The sequence below is a fragment of the Colletes gigas genome, unplaced genomic scaffold (genome assembly GCF_013123115.1).
Source record: "Colletes gigas isolate AHSC1104 unplaced genomic scaffold, ASM1312311v1 Colletes_gigas_Sc00038, whole genome shotgun sequence".
In the NCBI taxonomy this organism is placed as follows: Eukaryota; Metazoa; Arthropoda; class Insecta; order Hymenoptera; family Colletidae; genus Colletes; species Colletes gigas.
In genome coordinates this window covers 38260-56022 of record NW_025106667.1, presented here as the reverse complement: position 1 = coordinate 56022, position 17763 = coordinate 38260, and the positions used below count along the sequence as shown (strand labels likewise).

Below are 17763 nucleotides of genomic sequence, written 5' to 3'. Positions count from 1 at the left end.
ATAAAGAATAAGAAAGCAATTATAATCTATTGTTAAAATTATAGAGATTTTTAATTAACAAATTTCAAAGTATAAATTTATACTTACATTGTTTGCTCGTGGAGCATCGCCCAATAGTCCTCTTCGGTGATGCACTGACTCTAATTCCGGTAACGAGGAATTTAAATTTCAAATTGAAAAAATAATTAATTTGATTGGAAAGTATTAAATTAGATTACCGCGGCCGAAGATTGAAATCGGCGAACAAATGACTCTATTTATCGCGATTCAGAAAACAAGGAGAGCCACGATGCTCTGTAAATAATTTAATACTGCGTAGAAAACACTGCTTCTATTCTCACGTTTGCCTAACACCGTGAACGATAACGTGCTCGGGGTCACTTTGCCCCGAGAAACAAACTTGTTGCTACGCACAATCACTGAATCTACCGGCCGCATTGCGCGCGGCCAACAAATTTCCTGAAAAGAAAGGGACAGGAGATAAGAAACACAACAAGCACACCTGTGCCTTGCCTATCGATTTTCTTTTTTCTTCTTACAAGAATTCGTCAACGAAAACACTGCTTTACTTAGTACTGTTGTATACATAGTTTGTCCCGTACAAGATCAATGCCACGAAGGCGAAATATTCTCAATTAATGAGAATTTCAACGATAAAATATTATCTACGAAAATAATTACGTACAAGTAATTATTCAATTTATAAATATTATACCACTAAATTTCATAGTTAGAGTTGTAAGCATGATTATATTTACTTCATCGAATGTTAGAATATCTCGTAAGTTTTATAAATATTCCGAAATTTGCAAAAATTAAAGTTCGTTGGTTATTTGTGCTCGAATAGCATATTCCAACTCCGCAGTTACTACGTTTTCTTAAACTTGCATCGAAACATGCAAATTGCAATTACAACAATTCATAAAGAGATATAAACAATCAATTAAGTAAATAACACTTGGAAATATTCAATCGCGATCAGAATACAATTAAATATAAACTATTTCAATTTATCGTCGATATCTACCGACGCCATTTCTGTACACTTCGATAGATATCGAAGTGGATAAAAAGTTTGTCAAAGATTTTCATAATTTATCTTAACAATGACCGATTACAAAATTAAAATCATGCTTGCAACGAATAACGTAAAAAAGCTACAATAAAAATGTATAAATATTAATATGAATGTTAATTTTTGTTACAATTGTTTAAATGTTACCAATATTCCCTCCAAAATTTCTCGACTCGTCTGCCATCTGTTATGACGTACTTTACGCGCCAATGAAACTTGCCATAGCATCGAATTTCAATCGGAGACTGCAACAGAAATAAAATACAAATTGAATCATAATTAAACAATGATTGATTATAATGAGGAAATAGCAAAAGGTTAGAATACATACTTCGTTGGTCGCGAAACGCCGACATGTCTTGACAGGTTTCAACAAGTCTTATGCCTGAATTTCGAATTCCAATAAGAGACTGTAACAGAAACGAAATAACGATGCATTAAAGTAGACAAACGATCATTATAATTAAGTAATGATTAAATCGATACCGTATTGCAAGAGATCGTAATTAAAACGCGAGTAGTAATAATGAAAGGATCTACAGGCTAGAAATACGCACCTCGGTCGCGGAACGCCGATACGTCTTGACGTCGAAGGTCGAATGATGGCCGCTCGCTGTGCTCGGCAATGCTCGCGAATTAGGCGGCGGAGTGGGGGCAGCTCCGATGTCTCACGAAGCTTGCATTACGAATCCGAGCGCTGCCTCAGGCAGTATGGGCCACATTGATTGTGTGTAACAATTTGATACGATTATTAAAAAACATAGTGGGAAAAGTCAGTAGTAATCTATTTCTGTACCGTGCACGGTACTGGCTAAGAGTGGTTTTTCATTTTAATTAACCCTTAATTGACCCTTTACGAGTAAGACTGCTTTGAACAACATTATTCTAAAATATTTGTGGAATACGTTTTTTATGTGGTTTAGGTAGGTATGCAAGGCATAAGATTTCGTTTAATTTTTCCTGTCTAGGAAAGATAGGAGAAAAGTATATTTGATCTTAATCCTTCTTAAGATTTATATAAATCGCTTTAAAAATTTGTTACAAATAATGTATATGTATCGAAATAATTATAAAACTACAGACGTATAATCATCATTATATGGGAACTGATCACGCTTAAAATATAATGAGACCTTGAAACGAGAACATAAAACTGAAATGTAAAGTTTCATTGAAATTCATTCAGCCGTTTATGTGTAATCCTGTTAATAGCATAGGAACAAAAAAAAAAAGTCTTTTTTTTTAATAGTCACAATATGATCAGGGGGTCCTAAAACGTGTATTTCCGCTAAAAAAAAATTTCGACATTTTTTTTACATTATGATACTTCATAAATTTCCTTATACCTTACATACAGTTACTCACAAAATTGAGCGTACACCTATGTAGTTAATAAAAACTTGTGGGAAAATGAACATAAACAGACATATTTAAAAGTAAAAACGCATTATACATTTTACTTGTACATTTCAGTAGATAATGCGTGAAGAAATTATTAAACAATATTGATTGTTCATCTATGTTTAACAAAAACTTCAAAAGTATGCTTATTTTATCGTCACAAAATTGAGCGTACAGTTTATTAGTAACTAGAAAACTAACTTTTGTAAAACTTCTCATGGTTTACAATTCATTCGATTGTATCTAGTAACATAGTTCCGTTGCTATGATACGTTTGATTTTCATTTGTCATTGTTTATTAGCGAAAATTTGCACTATGGCTTCACAAAGATCAGAAACTGATATTTCTGTGCGAAAATTAGTTGTTAAATTGTATTGTCAAGGTAAATCTCTAAGGCAAATTGGAAAAATAATAGGTAGAGCCCACTCTACTGTACAAAAGATTATTAACAATTACAAATACAATGGTACACTGCATAATCAGCCAGGACGCGGAAGGAAAAAAATTCTGACTGGAACCGACGAACGATACATAATACGACAAATTAAAATTAATCCAAAAATTAGTGTACCAAAATTAACAACAGATGTTTCATCGAGGATTAGAAAATCGATATCGATAGAAACTGTTCGTAGGGTGCTACGTGATAAAGGCTATCACGGTAGGGTAGCAAGGAAGAAGCCTTGTATTTCTAAGGTGAATAGAATCAAGCGTTTGGAATTTGCAAAAAAATATGTAAGTTGTGATATAAATTTTTGGAAGAACGTAATATTTTCCGACGAAGTTAAAATTAATTTATTTAATTCGGATGGAAAAATAATAGTATGGAGACAACCGAATTCAGAGTTCGATCAAAAGAATACGGTTCCTACTGTAAAACACGGCGGAGGTTCAATAATGCTGTGGGGATGTATGGTAGCAAGTGGAGTCGGTAATAGCAATTTTATTGAAACAACTATGGACAAACTAAAATATCTCGATATTTTGAAAAAAAATTTGAAATCGTCAACTCTAAAATTAAACATGCCAGTCATATATTATTTCTAACAGGACAATGATCCTAAACATACATCGTATATTGTTAAAGAGTGGCTGCTATATAACGTGCTAAAATTATTACACACTCCACCACAATCGCCGGATATTAATCCCATTGAGAATTTGTGGCGAGAATTAAAAATAAAATTAAATAATTGTAGTTTTAGTAATAAAACAGATGCTAAACGCAAAATTGTAGAAATATGGAATAGTATTCCGTGTTCCACTACAGAAAAGTTAGTCGAGTCTATTCCAAAACGTTTGAGAGCAGTTATAGATGCAAAAGGATTTGCAACAAAATATGAAAATAAAATCTGTTAGTTATTTTTGTTTAATTTGATCTGCTGTATGCTCAATTTTGTGACAGTAAAACAAGAACAGTTTTGTTGCTTTTGCTAAATAGAAATGAACAATTAATTTTATTTAAAACTTTTTCCACTAATTGTCCTTCAAAATATATGAACAAAATAAATATTACGTTTTTACTTTTAAATATGTCCGTTTATGTTCATTTTCCCACTAGTTTTTATTAACTACATAGGTGTACGCTCAATTTTGTGAGTAACTGTAGGTCGGAAAGTAAAAATGTTGGGGCAGCCGAGGCTTGGAATCGTATGCCGCTTATCGCGAGGTCGTATTTCAGTTGTTTCTCTTTTACAAGAGCAAGAAGGAAAGGCTCACACTAGCGTTCTTTATTTCACTACGTTAGACGCTAAGGAAGTTCGCCGTCATTACTGTCGATTTCGATGTACTCAATTATGTCGAAATAAGAGATTTTGCCCTTATATGAGCAGCTTTTGGGTCGGATGAGGTCTCATTCGAAAGAGGAAGGTCCAATGCAGTGCGCTCTGGTCAGAATCGAACGAGATTCTGTTCACATTTATTAATATAAACGTCGAAAGTTTAGGAAAAAATGAATGAAATACAGCCGCAGAATCGAGGTCTTTTTAGGTTACTAAAAGAGTTGTACGTTTCCAATACTGAATCACCTGCATAGATCCCGCTTCGTGGGAGAGTCTATGTTGAATTTATTGTCAATAATAAATGAGCAAAAATGAATCGATGATTGAAAGACACCGAGGGAGACAGGCAGGCACGAGCAATGCAGCGCGCGGTATACCGACACAATTCGGCCCGAAATATGGGTTTTCGAAACAAGAAATTTTGTCCTTATATGAGCAGCTTTTCGGTTGAATGAGGTCTCATTCGAAAGAGGAAGGTCCAATGCAGTGCGCTCTGGTCAAAATCGAACGAGATTCTGTTCACATTTATTAATATAAACGTCGAAAGTCGAGGAAAAAATGAACGAAATACAGCCGCAGAATCGAAGTATGGGTTAGTTAGGTTGTCAGCATCTGGCTTTCTCGGGGCGGGGGGCGACGGGCCTATGTATCGAAGCTAACGCTTCACTTTGGTATGGTTTCACCTTCAAGCCCTCTTGATTAGGCGCCATCTCGTAGCGACTGCCTGAACTAAATTTGTCACGTGACTTGCTCTGCTATTACCCATGTAATGGCGGAACTCGCTTGTGGGAATGCAATTCCGAAATAAGAGATTTTGTCCTTATATGAGCAGCTTTTGGGTCGGATGACGTCTCATTCGAAAGAGGAATGTCCAATGCAGCGCGCTCTGGTCAGTATTGGAATCGTACAACTCTTTTAGTAACCTAAAAAGACCTCGATTCTGTGGCTGTATTTCATTCATTTTTTTCTCGACTTTCGACGTTGATATTAATAAATGTGAACACAATCTCGTTCGATTCTGACCAGAGCGCACTGCATTGGACCTTCCTCTTTCGAATGAGACCACATTCGACCCAAAAGCTGCTCATATAAGGGCAAAATCTCTTATTTCGAAACCCCCTATTTCGGGCCAAATTGTGTCGGTTTACAGCGCGCTGAATTACCCGTGCCTACCCCCTTACGGGGGTAGGCTGGGTAGGCACGGCACGTGACCACAGACGAGATATATGAATAGACCTTTCACCTTATGGGGGTAGGCACGGCACGTGACCTCGCCGATTCGGCAGGTCGGTATTACAGCAGATATTCTCTGCACAGAAATGGTAATACCATCAGATACGCTGCCGCCTAAAGAAATCAGAGGGAGCTGCTTGCTATTGCCATATACCATTCCGAACAGTGTGACCAATCGACAATAGTAACGGCGAACTTCCTTAGCGTCTAACAGAGTGGTGGGGATAGAAGGTATATACTACAAACCCAGCCCTCGATTCTACGGCTGTATTTCGTTCATTTTTTCCTCGACGTTCGACGTTTATATTAATAAATGTGAACACAATCTCGTTCGATTCTGACCAGCGCGCACTGCATTGGGCCTTCCTCTTTCGAATGAGACCTCATCCGACCCAAAAGCTGCTCATATAAGGGCAAAATCTCTTATTTCGACATAATTGAGTACATCGAAATCGACAGTAATGACGGCGGAACTTCCTTAGCGTCTAACGTAGTGAAATAAAGAACGCTAGTGTGAGCCTTTCCTTCTTGCTCTTGTAAAAGAGAAACAACTGAAATACGACCTCGCGATAAGCGGCAAACGATTCCAAGCCTCGACTGCCCCAGCATTTTTACTTTCCGACCTACAGTTACTCACAAAATTGAGCGTACACCTATGTAGTTAATAAAAACTAGTGGGAAAATGAACATAAACGGACATATTTAAAAGTAAAAACGTAATATTTATTTTGTTCATATATTTTGAAGGACAATTAGTGGAAAAAGTTTTAAATAAAATTAATTGTTCATTTCTATTTAGCAAAAGCAACAAAACTGTTCTTGTTTTACTGTCACAAAATTGAGCATACAGCAGATCAAATTAAACAAAAATAACTAACGGATTTTATTTTCATATTTTGTTGCAAATCCTTTTGCATCTATAACTGCTCTCAAACGTTTTGGAATAGACTCGACTAACTTTTCTGTAGTCGAACACGAAATACTATTTCATATTTCTACAATTTTGCGTTTAGCAACTGTTTTATTACTAAAACTACAATTATTTAATTTTAATTTTAATTCTCGCCACAAATTCTCAATGGGATTAATATCCGGCGATTGTGGTGGAGTGTGTAATAATTTTAGCACGTTATATAGCAGCCACTCTTTAACAATATACGATGTATGTTTAGGATCATTGTCCTGTTAGAAATAATATATGACTGGCATGTTTAATTTTAGAGTTGACGATTTCAAATTTTTTTTCAAAATATCGAGATATTTTAGTTTGTCCATAGTTGTTTCAATAAAATTGCTATTACCGACTCCACTTGCTACCATACATCCCCACAGCATTATTGAACCTCCGCCGTGTTTTACAGTAGGAACCGTATTCTTTTGATCGAACTCTGAATTCGGTTGTCTCCATACTATTATTTTTCCATCCGAATTAAATAAATTAATTTTAACTTCGTCGGAAAATATTACGTTCTTCCAAAAATTTATATCACAACTTACATATTTTTTTGCAAATTCCAAACGCTTGATTCTATTCACCTTAGAAATACAAGGCTTCTTCCTTGCTACCCTACCGTGATAGCCTTTATCACGTAGCACCCTACGAACAGTTTCTATCGATATCGATTTTCTAATCCTCGATGAAACATCTGTTGTTAATTTTGGTACACTAATTTTTGGATTAATTTTAATTTGTCGTATTATGTATCGTTCGTCGGTTCCAGTCAGAATTTTTTTCCTTCCGCGTCCTGGCTGATTATGCAGTGTAACATTGTATTTGTAATTGTTAATAATCTTTTGTACAGTAGAGTGGGCTCTACCTATTATTTTTCCAATTTGCCTTAGAGATTTACCTTGACAATACAATTTAACAACTAATTTTCGCACAGAAATATCAGTTTCTGATCTTTGTGAAGCCATAGTGCAAATTTTCGCTAATAAACAATGACAAATGAAAATCAAACGTATCATAGCAACGGAACTATGTTACTAGATACAATCGAATGAATTGTAAACCATGAGAAGTTTTACAAAAGTTAGTTTTCTAGTTACTAATAAACTGTACGCTCAATTTTGTGACGATAAAATAAGCATACTTTTGAAGTTTTTGTTAAACATAGATGAACAATCAATATTGTTTAATAATTTCTTCACGCATTATCTACTGAAATGTACAAGTAAAATGTATAATGCGTTTTTACTTTTAAATATGTCTGTTTATGTTCATTTTCCCACAAGTTTTTATTAACTACATAGGTGTACGCTCAATTTTGTGAGTAACTGTATGTAAGGTATAAGGAAATTTATGAAGTATCATAATGTAAAAAAAATGTTGAAATTTTTTTTTAGCGGAAATACACGTTTTAGGACCCCCTGATCATATTGTGACTATTAAAAAAAAAGACTTTTTTTTTTGTTCCTATGCTATTTTACATATAAACGGCTGAATGAATTTCAATGAAACTTTACATTTCAGTTTTATGTTCTCGTTTCAAGGTCTGATTAGATTTTGAGCGTGATCAGCTCCCGGATAATGATGATTATACGACTTTTAGTTTTATAATTATTTCGATACATATACATTATTTGTAACAAATTTTGGCAATTATTTAGAAAAGGGGGAGGTCTCACCGATTTTGATGATTTTTGAATATGTTGTAAAAATCAACATTTTGAACAACTTTTTCCTATACATATAACCACCGCTTGGCCTTATTTTTCGAGATTTTTCTTCAAAAAGATTGCTGCTACTGCAATGAATTTTGTCTATATGTACATGTCCGTGACTCTGTATGCGTCAGTCCACGATCGCCGATTTTTTCTCTTGTTTGTGACAAGAAATAATGCATAATGTGTGAAGCTAAATCTAGTTCTGTATTGCTGTCAAAGGTTCGAATATTCCGAAGTATGGAACTCGCCAAATACATTATGTAGGCTATTTAGCTGAATTCTTCTTCCATCGACAATATGATTTTAATGATCGAATAATGAAATGTTTCCCACTTCTGATAATATCAATAGAGAAAATTGAAATAGAAAATGAATACGTGGCCGACCGCCTTACGGCGGCCGGTATAAGAAAATCTAACCCAGACCTAATCCATTATATTAGTTACTAGGTAGAATAATTAGGTTTATAAGGGTTAGATGTTTTTATGCCGGCTGCCGTTAGGCACACCCATTGTCGGCCGCCTCGATGCATCTATAGAAACAATGAACAATCGGCGATTGAACGCTTACACACACGCTGCCACAGCATGTACTTACGTATAGATACAATTCATGTAGTAGCAGCGATCTTTTTGAAGAGAAATCTCGGAAACTAAGGCCGAGCGGCGGTTATATGTATAGGAAGAAGTTGTTCAAAATGTTGATTTTTACAACATATTCAAAAATCATCGAATTCGGTGAGACCCCACCTTTTCTGAATAATTACCAATGTAATAAAAATTACTCTTGTGGTTTATACCACTTGAATGTAAAAAGCAATACAGTATTTTCTCTATAGAAGTGATGCTCTCGGGGCTCAATGCTCGGCTGTAGCGTGGACGAGAAACGATTCTTGATACTTTGTTGACGCTTACTGGAGGCGGCGAGTGTAGAAAAGAACAGCGAGCATATGACAAAGAGGGACTGAGCGCTCGAGGATCGTCGACTTTGATATCGTTTCTTTCGCTTCGGGTCGGCTGTGGCAAAACACAGGCGATGTTTACGGTAGCCTATACGATATCGGTGTTCTAATTCCAACCTCTACCTCTCTTGGCAGAGGTCGCAGAATGAAATACTGATTCTGTATAGGCTCCCGTAAACATCGCCTGTGTTTCGATACAGCCGATGTGGAGTGACCTGAGCGATGCATGCCTTTGATCGCTTATTGCGTTAGTAAATAGGATCTGAATTGTACATATATTGTATTTGGTGTCATTTTAATAAGAAAAGTGTTACGAATATGTTGATGAAGTTTGAGAAAAGGAATAAAAAATAAAAATAAATTTCGTTGTTGATTTAATATTGTATATGTACTGGTTAAATCGCGTCATGACTTCAGTATGTACATTTTAAAGAAAGGACAAATATAGCATACGTATACATATTTTATTTTTATTTTTATTTTATTTAATACAGCTTTTTATTAGGAAAACACAAACAGAACAGGAAAGTTATGCACTTATCCTAACATAAATGAACGCCTGATACACAAAGTACTTATCGAACGCACATTATAATACATAAGATTATATCAAGGTTATGTTATGTGGGATTTAGAAATAAGGAACGTGGTGATAAAAATATTTTATTTCGCCGGTAATCGATACAACTGAAACTCGTGTTCGCGCTCTATATACACTCTTTTGAAGACTCTTGTTTTCGTCAGCTGTTACGCTGCTTATATACTATTGTCGACCTGCTCGCGGGTTATCGCACCTTCACTCTGTCACACTCACTCACTCGCATTCTCTCTCTCACACTCATCCTTGCGGCCGTTCACTTGTCATATTTTGACGCGCGCTTTGTTATTCGGAGCGTCTCGTAACAATGAGTGTCCCGGACAAAAACGCGTGAGCACCCAAAACCTTTGCCTACTTTTATACGAGTTCATCGATCGCTCTAGCAATTATTTTATTCCTACAGTTATGATACCTTCTCTGGACCACACCTCTTGAAATAACGTGCTGTACGTCTTGCTTTCATCTGTAAAAAGAAATGTAGCATACAGGAACGAAAATAAAAGAAAAGACAAGTTTTATAGTAGACAACGATAAATTTGTTTATTTTAATATTTCGCAGTGACTCGGTTTACGGATCCTTCTTGCACGGGCCTCGTACATTAACTCGAGTCCTGGCCGCGCGCGTCGGAATCGCGTCGCTCTTCGCGACACTCACACACACACACACAGACACACATGCCCCTTCCACTCATACCCTGCCTGACATACAACAGAAAGAAATGTAATAAAAATTAGTCTTGTGGTGTATACCACTTGAATGTAGAAAGCAATACTTACATCTTCTGAAGAATGTATTATGACTGTTTCTCATATATATTTTCTTGCAACGGTACTGGCCCCTTTCAGTTGCAATTACTACTAATAGAACCTGTGACAGAAAGTTAGAACAAATTGTAATAATTTGGTATACAATACAAATTTAAATGTATGTACGTGGGGAAATCCTCATGGACACCCCGAGGCCCCAAGTAGGGGGGCCTCGGGGTAGTGCCGGACTCTTACCGGCTAAAACCCCACGGTGACCGTCCTCCGCCATCACAGAGTCCCCCGCCTTGCCTTGCCTGTCGAGGCTCATCCCGGGGGGAAGGATGACATGTTCCTCCCCCTTTCTCGCTGTTTGCTTGATCGCGAGTTTCTGCTTCAATCTGGCATCGCATCGTTTGCCACTCATGCAGTATAGCCAAGTGCCTTTGACACTCCGAAAAGTATACTGCTTCGTCCATATCTGGCTTCTCTGCACTGGGGCCGTAATCCTGATCGCACGATTGTTTCTCGTTTCGGAAGGAGGATGCTTTCGCTTCTTGTTTATATTTTCTTGCCATTTTCGCTGCATGCTTGCGACGTTCTTCCATCCTTTTTGCGATGGCTGTCGGCTGTTTATTCATTGCCGTGCTCACTTTGCTGAATGCCTCTTTCGTATTAAATTGTACGACAGCAGCGGAGACTCTACCTTGATAGGAACCTCTTCGTCCAAAATTTATCCTTTTGCCTCCGATAAATTTGGCGACGATATTATTAAAACTCTCAACAGCATTATTGTTTAGAGAGTACAGCAAACTTTCGGCTTGGGCGAAAAGTGGTTGCATCGCTTCTTGTATATTTTGAAAAATACCAGCTTGCATCAATTGTGGAACGTAGTTCACAATATTTGAGTCAGAGTATTTCTTGCAGAAGTATGCTAATCTCTGACACTCCTTGTGTTCTCCGAAAACGTGACTCGGTACATTTTTCATGTCTTCTTTTAAATTTTTTATTTGATCTACGAGTCTTAATTTTTCTTTGAACCGGTATTCTGCTGCTTTCTTTACAGCAGTACGCAGGCGGAGAGCATTAGCCTTTACGACAGCTCTTAGCTCTTTGCATCTGCCTTTTGCTCCGATGTCATTAATTTTTCTACTGAAATTCCGTAGCAGGTGATTGGTGCATTCTATTTTTCGTACTTGCACCATATACTCTTTATATGGATCATTGTCCAATATCTTTTTGTACACACTGCTATCGCCATCGGCAACTAGTATGGAGTAAACAAGGCCACGCATTTCTATACTGCATTTAAAACCTTCGATTATAGCAGCACTTTCCATGCCAGTCGAACTCTGATTACGACCCCAGTTTTTAAAGCACCGATGCTCGTGCGCTTCTTCCTTTTTTTTCGCCGCCGTTTGGCAAATCATGCAAAATTTGTTCTTCACGTTTGCGTGTAGCACTTTCTGGGTGTTATAACCCACGATGACTCCTACGCCAGAGAGAGAATTATAATCTCCTCCGCGGTATGACCGTTTCATCCAACTTCCATCTGCGACTACTGCGATCCACGGTATATTACACCCTGGTAATACATCGCCTCTTGCTATGGCTAGTTCCCTTTCCTCTTTCGCAGCATCTTCCATTTCACGTTGTGCGGCCACTTCGAATGCATCGATTATGTCATTCTGACATTTCTTATAAATTCTTCTCGACATGCAGGATACATTTATACCGGACAACAGTTCCTCCAGCTGATTGTATCCGCCGCCTGTCACCATTGTTGCAGACACAGCGGCGTGGTTAATGCCCATTGTGTCTTTACTCTGCCGAAGGCAGGATATGCGCTCTACATGATTGCACATTTGGCACTGGACACTGTACGTTTTCTCTAAACCGTACTGTTGGCATTCAATTATTTGACAATGTTCGATGCCGCAGCCAATCGTGGAATGTTGCTGTAAACGTTTCATTTGCTGGAACATGTACGAGAAATTTGCGAACTCTATCGCCTCTGGAATTGTTTCTTCCGCCTGTTGTGGTTCATCTTCTTCTACCACCCAGTTGCAGTCGTTATCTGCACAATCTTCAATATCTTCATTCGTTTCTTCTTGAATGACCTCTTCCAAATTTCCTACGTCTTCTTGAGGTATTGTGTTGGTAGAAGTACTTGCAAGTACTACTTCATGAGAAGTACCTGCAGTATTATCTTCTTCCGGCGAGGTAACGAGGTCTTGACTTACCGCAAGAGACGTCGCGTTTTTCAATCTTCGGCTATATTTCGAAAATCAATAATTGCAATCCATAACTTGCGGAACATGCATAGAAGCAAGAAAAGCTTACAAAAGGAAAGGGGCCATAGCAACATAAGATACATGCTACTGTCTACATTGGGGGGAAAGTTTGGAAACAGAGGTATCATTTTGATCGGAAGAACATCAAAAATCCTTTGGGACCATCTTTTTCATCGATACAATGAAGAATGAAGAATTTCATTCTTTCAAACATGAAAGAATAACGCGTAGTGAAGCAAAAATGTATTATTCGAATTTCTATATTTCTCATAATTTCAGAATGAAAACAGCATGAATGGATTCTTGGTGGCATCACGATTAAAATGATACCTCAGCTAATGCAGCGTTTGACAACTGACTAGGGAACACCGCGAACTGATACACTCCGATTTTGATGACACTTTGCACAAACATTTATTAGACCTATCTAAGAAGACAGGTGTAATTCGTAATATGTAATATGTAAGTTGTGATATAAATTTTTGGAAGAACTTAATATTTTCCGACGAAGTTAAAATTAATTTATTTAATTCGGATGGAAAAATAATAGTATGGAGACAACCGAATTCAGAGTTCGATCAAAAGAATACGGTTGTTACTGTAAAATACGGCGGAGGTTCAATAATGCTGTGGTGATGTATGGCAGCAAATGGAGTCGGTAATACCGAATTTATTGAAACAATTATGGACAAACTAAAATATCTTGATATTTTGAATAAAAATTTGAAATCGTCAGCTCTAAAATTAAACATGCCAGCCATATGTTATTTCCAACGGGACAATGATCCTAAACATACATCGTATATTGTTAAAGAGTGGCTGCTATACAGGGTGTTCGGCCACCTCTAGCAAAAATTTTAATGAGCGATAGTAGAGGCCAAAATAAGACGAAAATCAAGAATACTAATTTGTTGATGGAAGCTTCGTTAAAAAGTTATTAACAATTAAATTCAAAAATTTCAAATCGTTCTGGAAAAATTATTTTCGGTTGCGGGGGGCAACTACAATCATTTTTGGTGAGTACACATACCTCCGAAATCCTATCTACTTTCGAGAAAAAAAATCGAGTAGGTGCTGAAATTTTTCGGCGAAAAAAAATTTGTCAAATCGTTTAAAAAAAATTATTTTCGGTTGCGGGGATCAATTACAATCATTTTTTATCATTACACTTACCTCCGAAATCGTACGCACTTTCGAGAAAAAAATTCCTTACTGAAAATCCAATTAGGTGCCTAAATTTTCCGACGAAAAAAAAATTTCAAATCGTTCTGAAAAATTATTTTCGGTTGCGGGGGTCAATTACAATCAGTTTTTGTCATTAGACATACCCACGAAATCCTGCCCACTTTCGAGAAAAAAAATAGAGAAGGTGTGAAATTATTCGAGAAAATTAAAAAATTGCAAATCGTTGTGGAAAAATTATTTTCGGTTGCGGGGCTCAATTACAATCATTTTTGGTGAATACACACACCCCCGGAATCCTACGCATTCTCGAGAAAAAAATTCCTTACCGAAAATTTAATTAGGTGCCTAAATTTTCCGACGAAAAAAAAATTTCAAATCGTTGTGGAAAAATTATTTTCGGTTGCGGGGGTCAATTACAATCAGTTTTTGTCATTAGACATACCCACGAAATCCTGCCCACTTTCGAGAAAAAAAATAGAGAAGGTGTGAAATTATTCGAGAAAATTAAAAAATTGCAAATCGTTGTGGAAAAATTATTTTCGGTTGCGGGGCTCAATTACAATCATTTTTGGTGAATACACATACCCCCGGAATCCTACGCATTCTCGAGAAAAAAATTCCTTACCGAAAATTTAATTAGGTGCCTAAATTTTCCGACGAAAAAAAAAAAATTTCAAATCGTTGTGGAAAAATTATTTTCGGTTGCGGGGGTCAATTACAATCAGTTTTTGTCATTAGACATACCCACGAAATCCTGCCCACTTTCGAGAAAAAAAATAGAGAAGGTGTGAAATTATTCGAGAAAATTAAAAAATTGCAAATCGTTGTGGAAAAATTATTTTCGGTTGCGGGGCTCAATTACAATCATTTTTGGTGAATACACACACCCCCGGAATCCTACGCATTCTCGAGAAAAAAATTCCTTACCGAAAATTTAATTAGGTGCCTAAATTTTCCGACGAAAAAAAAAAAATTTCAAATCGTTCTGAAAAAATTATTTTCGGTTGCGGAGGTCAATTACAAACATTTTTGGTGAACAGACATACCCCCGGAATCCTACCCACTTTCTAGAAAAAAATTCGAGAAGGTGTGAAATTTTTTGACGGAAAAAAAAAATTTCAAATCGTTTTGGAAAAATTATTTTTGGTTGCGGGGGGCGATTACAATAATTTTTGGTGAATAGACATATCCCCGAAATGTTGCGCATTTTCGAGAAAAAAATTCAGTACGAGCGGAACTTTAAACGTTAATAACTTTTTAGCGAAGCCTCAGTTGGGCAATTGGTATTCTTGATTTTCGTCTTATTTTGGCCTCTACTATCGCTCATTAAAATTTTTACTATTAGTAGCCGAACACCCTGTATAACCGCCGCTCGGCCTTAGTTTCCGATATTTCTTGAAAAAGGTCGCTGCTACTCCAATGAATTCTATCTATACGTACGTGCCGGTGGCAGCGTGTGTGTAAGCGTTCAATCGCCGATCGTCTCTTGTTTCTGTAGAGATATCGAGGCGGCCGGAAATGGATCCGTAGAAACAATAAACGATCGGCGATTCAACGCTTACACACACGCTGCCACAGGCATGTTCGTATAGATAGAATTCATTGTAGTAGCAGCGATCTTTTTCAAGAAATATCTCGGAAACTAAGTCCGAGCGGCGGTTATAATGTATAGGGAAATGTTGTTTAACACGTTGAGCGCCACGCGTATTTCTAAGACAATCCCGTTCAGGCCACGCAATTTCGGAAAAAATTAGCAGTCGATCTTACAAGTTGTGACAAAGAAAACATTCCACCGAGCAGAATTGCAAGAAGATCCAAAAAAGAACACATATTCCAAAGAAAATCGGGAAAAGTCGCTGAAGTTCGAAAGTACTGTAAATTATGTTATGACAAAAATGTAATGTTTTGTAATACTTGTGAAGGAGAACCATTTTTATGTTTGCCATGTTACAATGAATCCCATTAACCCTTTGCGGTCGGCAGATTTTTCGGCTGGGACTACCAGCAAGTCGGGGCGAATTTAGCTTTTCGGAGTCATTGTTCCCTAAGCAATTTAAGGTGGATATATCTACATTTAAAAGCACACACTATGTTGATGCTGATTTGTAATATTTAATAGGGCTTAAACTACATAAAAACGGAAAGATTTAGCTATTGTAATTTGACAACGTGTGATATATTTCAAAACAATCGCCGATATGAAGCCCTGGCTTCCGAATACATGTATCACAATATGTTCGTGTTTCTCGCCTTTTGCCGGGGGTTTTCCTGTCGGAACATACTGCACAATCTTTTTTAGTAAAAATATATTAATATCGCCAATGAATCTACCTGGAAATCCTGAACAATTGGAATGTTTATTTCTTACTAAACTTTGAAATTCAATTTATAATTTATTATATTTTTATTTATTTATAAATTGATTTCTATTTACTTATCATATATTTCTCGATGGTAAAATAACGCGTGAGACGTCCGAAATGGCTAGCATTCTGTTAATCTCAGTTTTTCTGGATTCTTGATCATGCCGCCACAGCGGCGGCACCGACTTCTACGATAGTTTTTAAATGCCGCCACAGTGGCGGCACCGACCGCAAAGGGTTAATCCTGTAATGATACCAAATTAAGTAAATTTTAAATTTCTGTAATTCCGTAAAATAGTGTAAATTTTATAGTTCTCATGTTACACGCTGTCAGCCACCGATGGCTGACGTGGCCTAAACGGAAAGTCTAGTGTCAGCCATCGATGGCTGACGTGGCCTAAACGGAAAGTCTAGTGTCAGCCACCGATGGCTGACGTGGCGCTCAACGTGTTAAAATGTTGATTTCTATAAGATATTCAAAAATCACCGAAATCGGTGTTACCCTCCGTAATCCAAATAATTACCGAAACGATATAACTTCTTTTTCAACTATTTTTCGATTTCTTTTGTTGTTTACGACTTATAAGCACGTACATAGAAAGGGCGGTTGGAATAAAAGGGTTGATATCTCCTTCAAAGTGCAAAACGGGCGCGAACGAATTACACCCGTCCTCTTAGAGAGGTCTAATAAATATTTATGTAAAGTGTCATCAAAATCGAAAAATTGAAACTTTATCCTACCATTTATTATTTATTTATGTATCTAATAAAGCGTAACTTACTTTTCTCGACGCTTTTTACTCTTTGAGTAGCGATGTGCCGATAACACAAGCCGTTTTTTCTTATTGAAAGTTGAACACCGTTTATCGGTTTCATCTCCATCCTCCTTACTCTTCTTCTTGCTATTTGCTTCATCACACATCACACTGCACTAACCACGAACGCGGAATTCAAGAATTGAATAGAAAGAATCCGGTTCACAGAAAAAGAAACCTGGACTGCTCTCCGCGTCTGTACTGCAGTGCGAACGCTCAAAAATAGTTATACGGATCTGTAAGGTATGCCGTTTATTGACGAACTGCCGGCTCGACACGCTGGCCTGTACTATTTATATCTGGGTCTCGTCGAATGTTCTCGAATTGTCTCGACGCGACGGTTACTCAAATACAAAGCCTTCCAACTATGAATGTTTATATCTTCCTTTTGTTTTTAAAACACGAGCAGTAAAATATATACCCCTCATGTTCAACAATATAAAAGCAACTCGACTCTTTGGTTACACAAGGGAGAGCTAGTTGCACACTTTCCTTTTTAAACTGTGACAATTAAATGCTTAATAAGTGAAACAGATGGAAAGCACACTTCTCGTACATCAATGCTTTATGGTTTCAAAGATTCATAAAATCATTGATACTGAAATTACTAAGCAATTATTATTCGTTCATAAGTTGCAATAAACG

The 17763-nt window shown here is 37.0% G+C and overlaps 1 protein-coding gene across 2 annotated transcripts; it reads right to left on the bottom strand.

Annotated features, from left to right (window-relative positions):
- Window positions 1-9660: 9660 nt before the first annotated feature.
- On the bottom strand, window positions 9661-17363 carry LOC122402625. 2 transcript variants are annotated; one of them, XR_006259531.1, is made up of 4 exons: window positions 17086-17363; window positions 10720-12735; window positions 10495-10585; window positions 9661-10180 (listed from the first exon to the last, which is right to left on the bottom strand). XR_006259531.1 is itself a non-coding variant. In XM_043405568.1 (3 exons), the coding sequence occupies exons 1-3, from the start codon at window positions 17223-17225 to the stop codon at window positions 10576-10578; spliced, it is 2166 nt and encodes a 721-aa protein (XP_043261503.1). In that variant the 5' UTR covers window positions 17226-17363; the 3' UTR covers window positions 10209-10575. The 2 variants fall into 2 exon arrangements, 1 of the variants encoding a protein (XP_043261503.1); XM_043405568.1 differs by lacking the exon at window positions 9661-10180 and having other exon boundaries at window positions 10209-10585.
- Between the last annotated feature and the right edge of the window lie 400 nt (window positions 17364-17763).

Excerpts from the sequence above, each read along its gene's own strand:
- LOC122402625 (XM_043405568.1), bottom strand. The coding sequence starts at position 17,225 with ATGTGTGATGAAGCAAATAGCAAGAAGAAGAGTAAGGAGGATGGAGAT. Across the intron at positions 12,736-17,085 it reads AGTAAAAAGCGTCGAGAAAA|CCGAAGATTGAAAAACGCGA; the intron begins GTAAGTTACGCT and ends TTCGAAATATAG.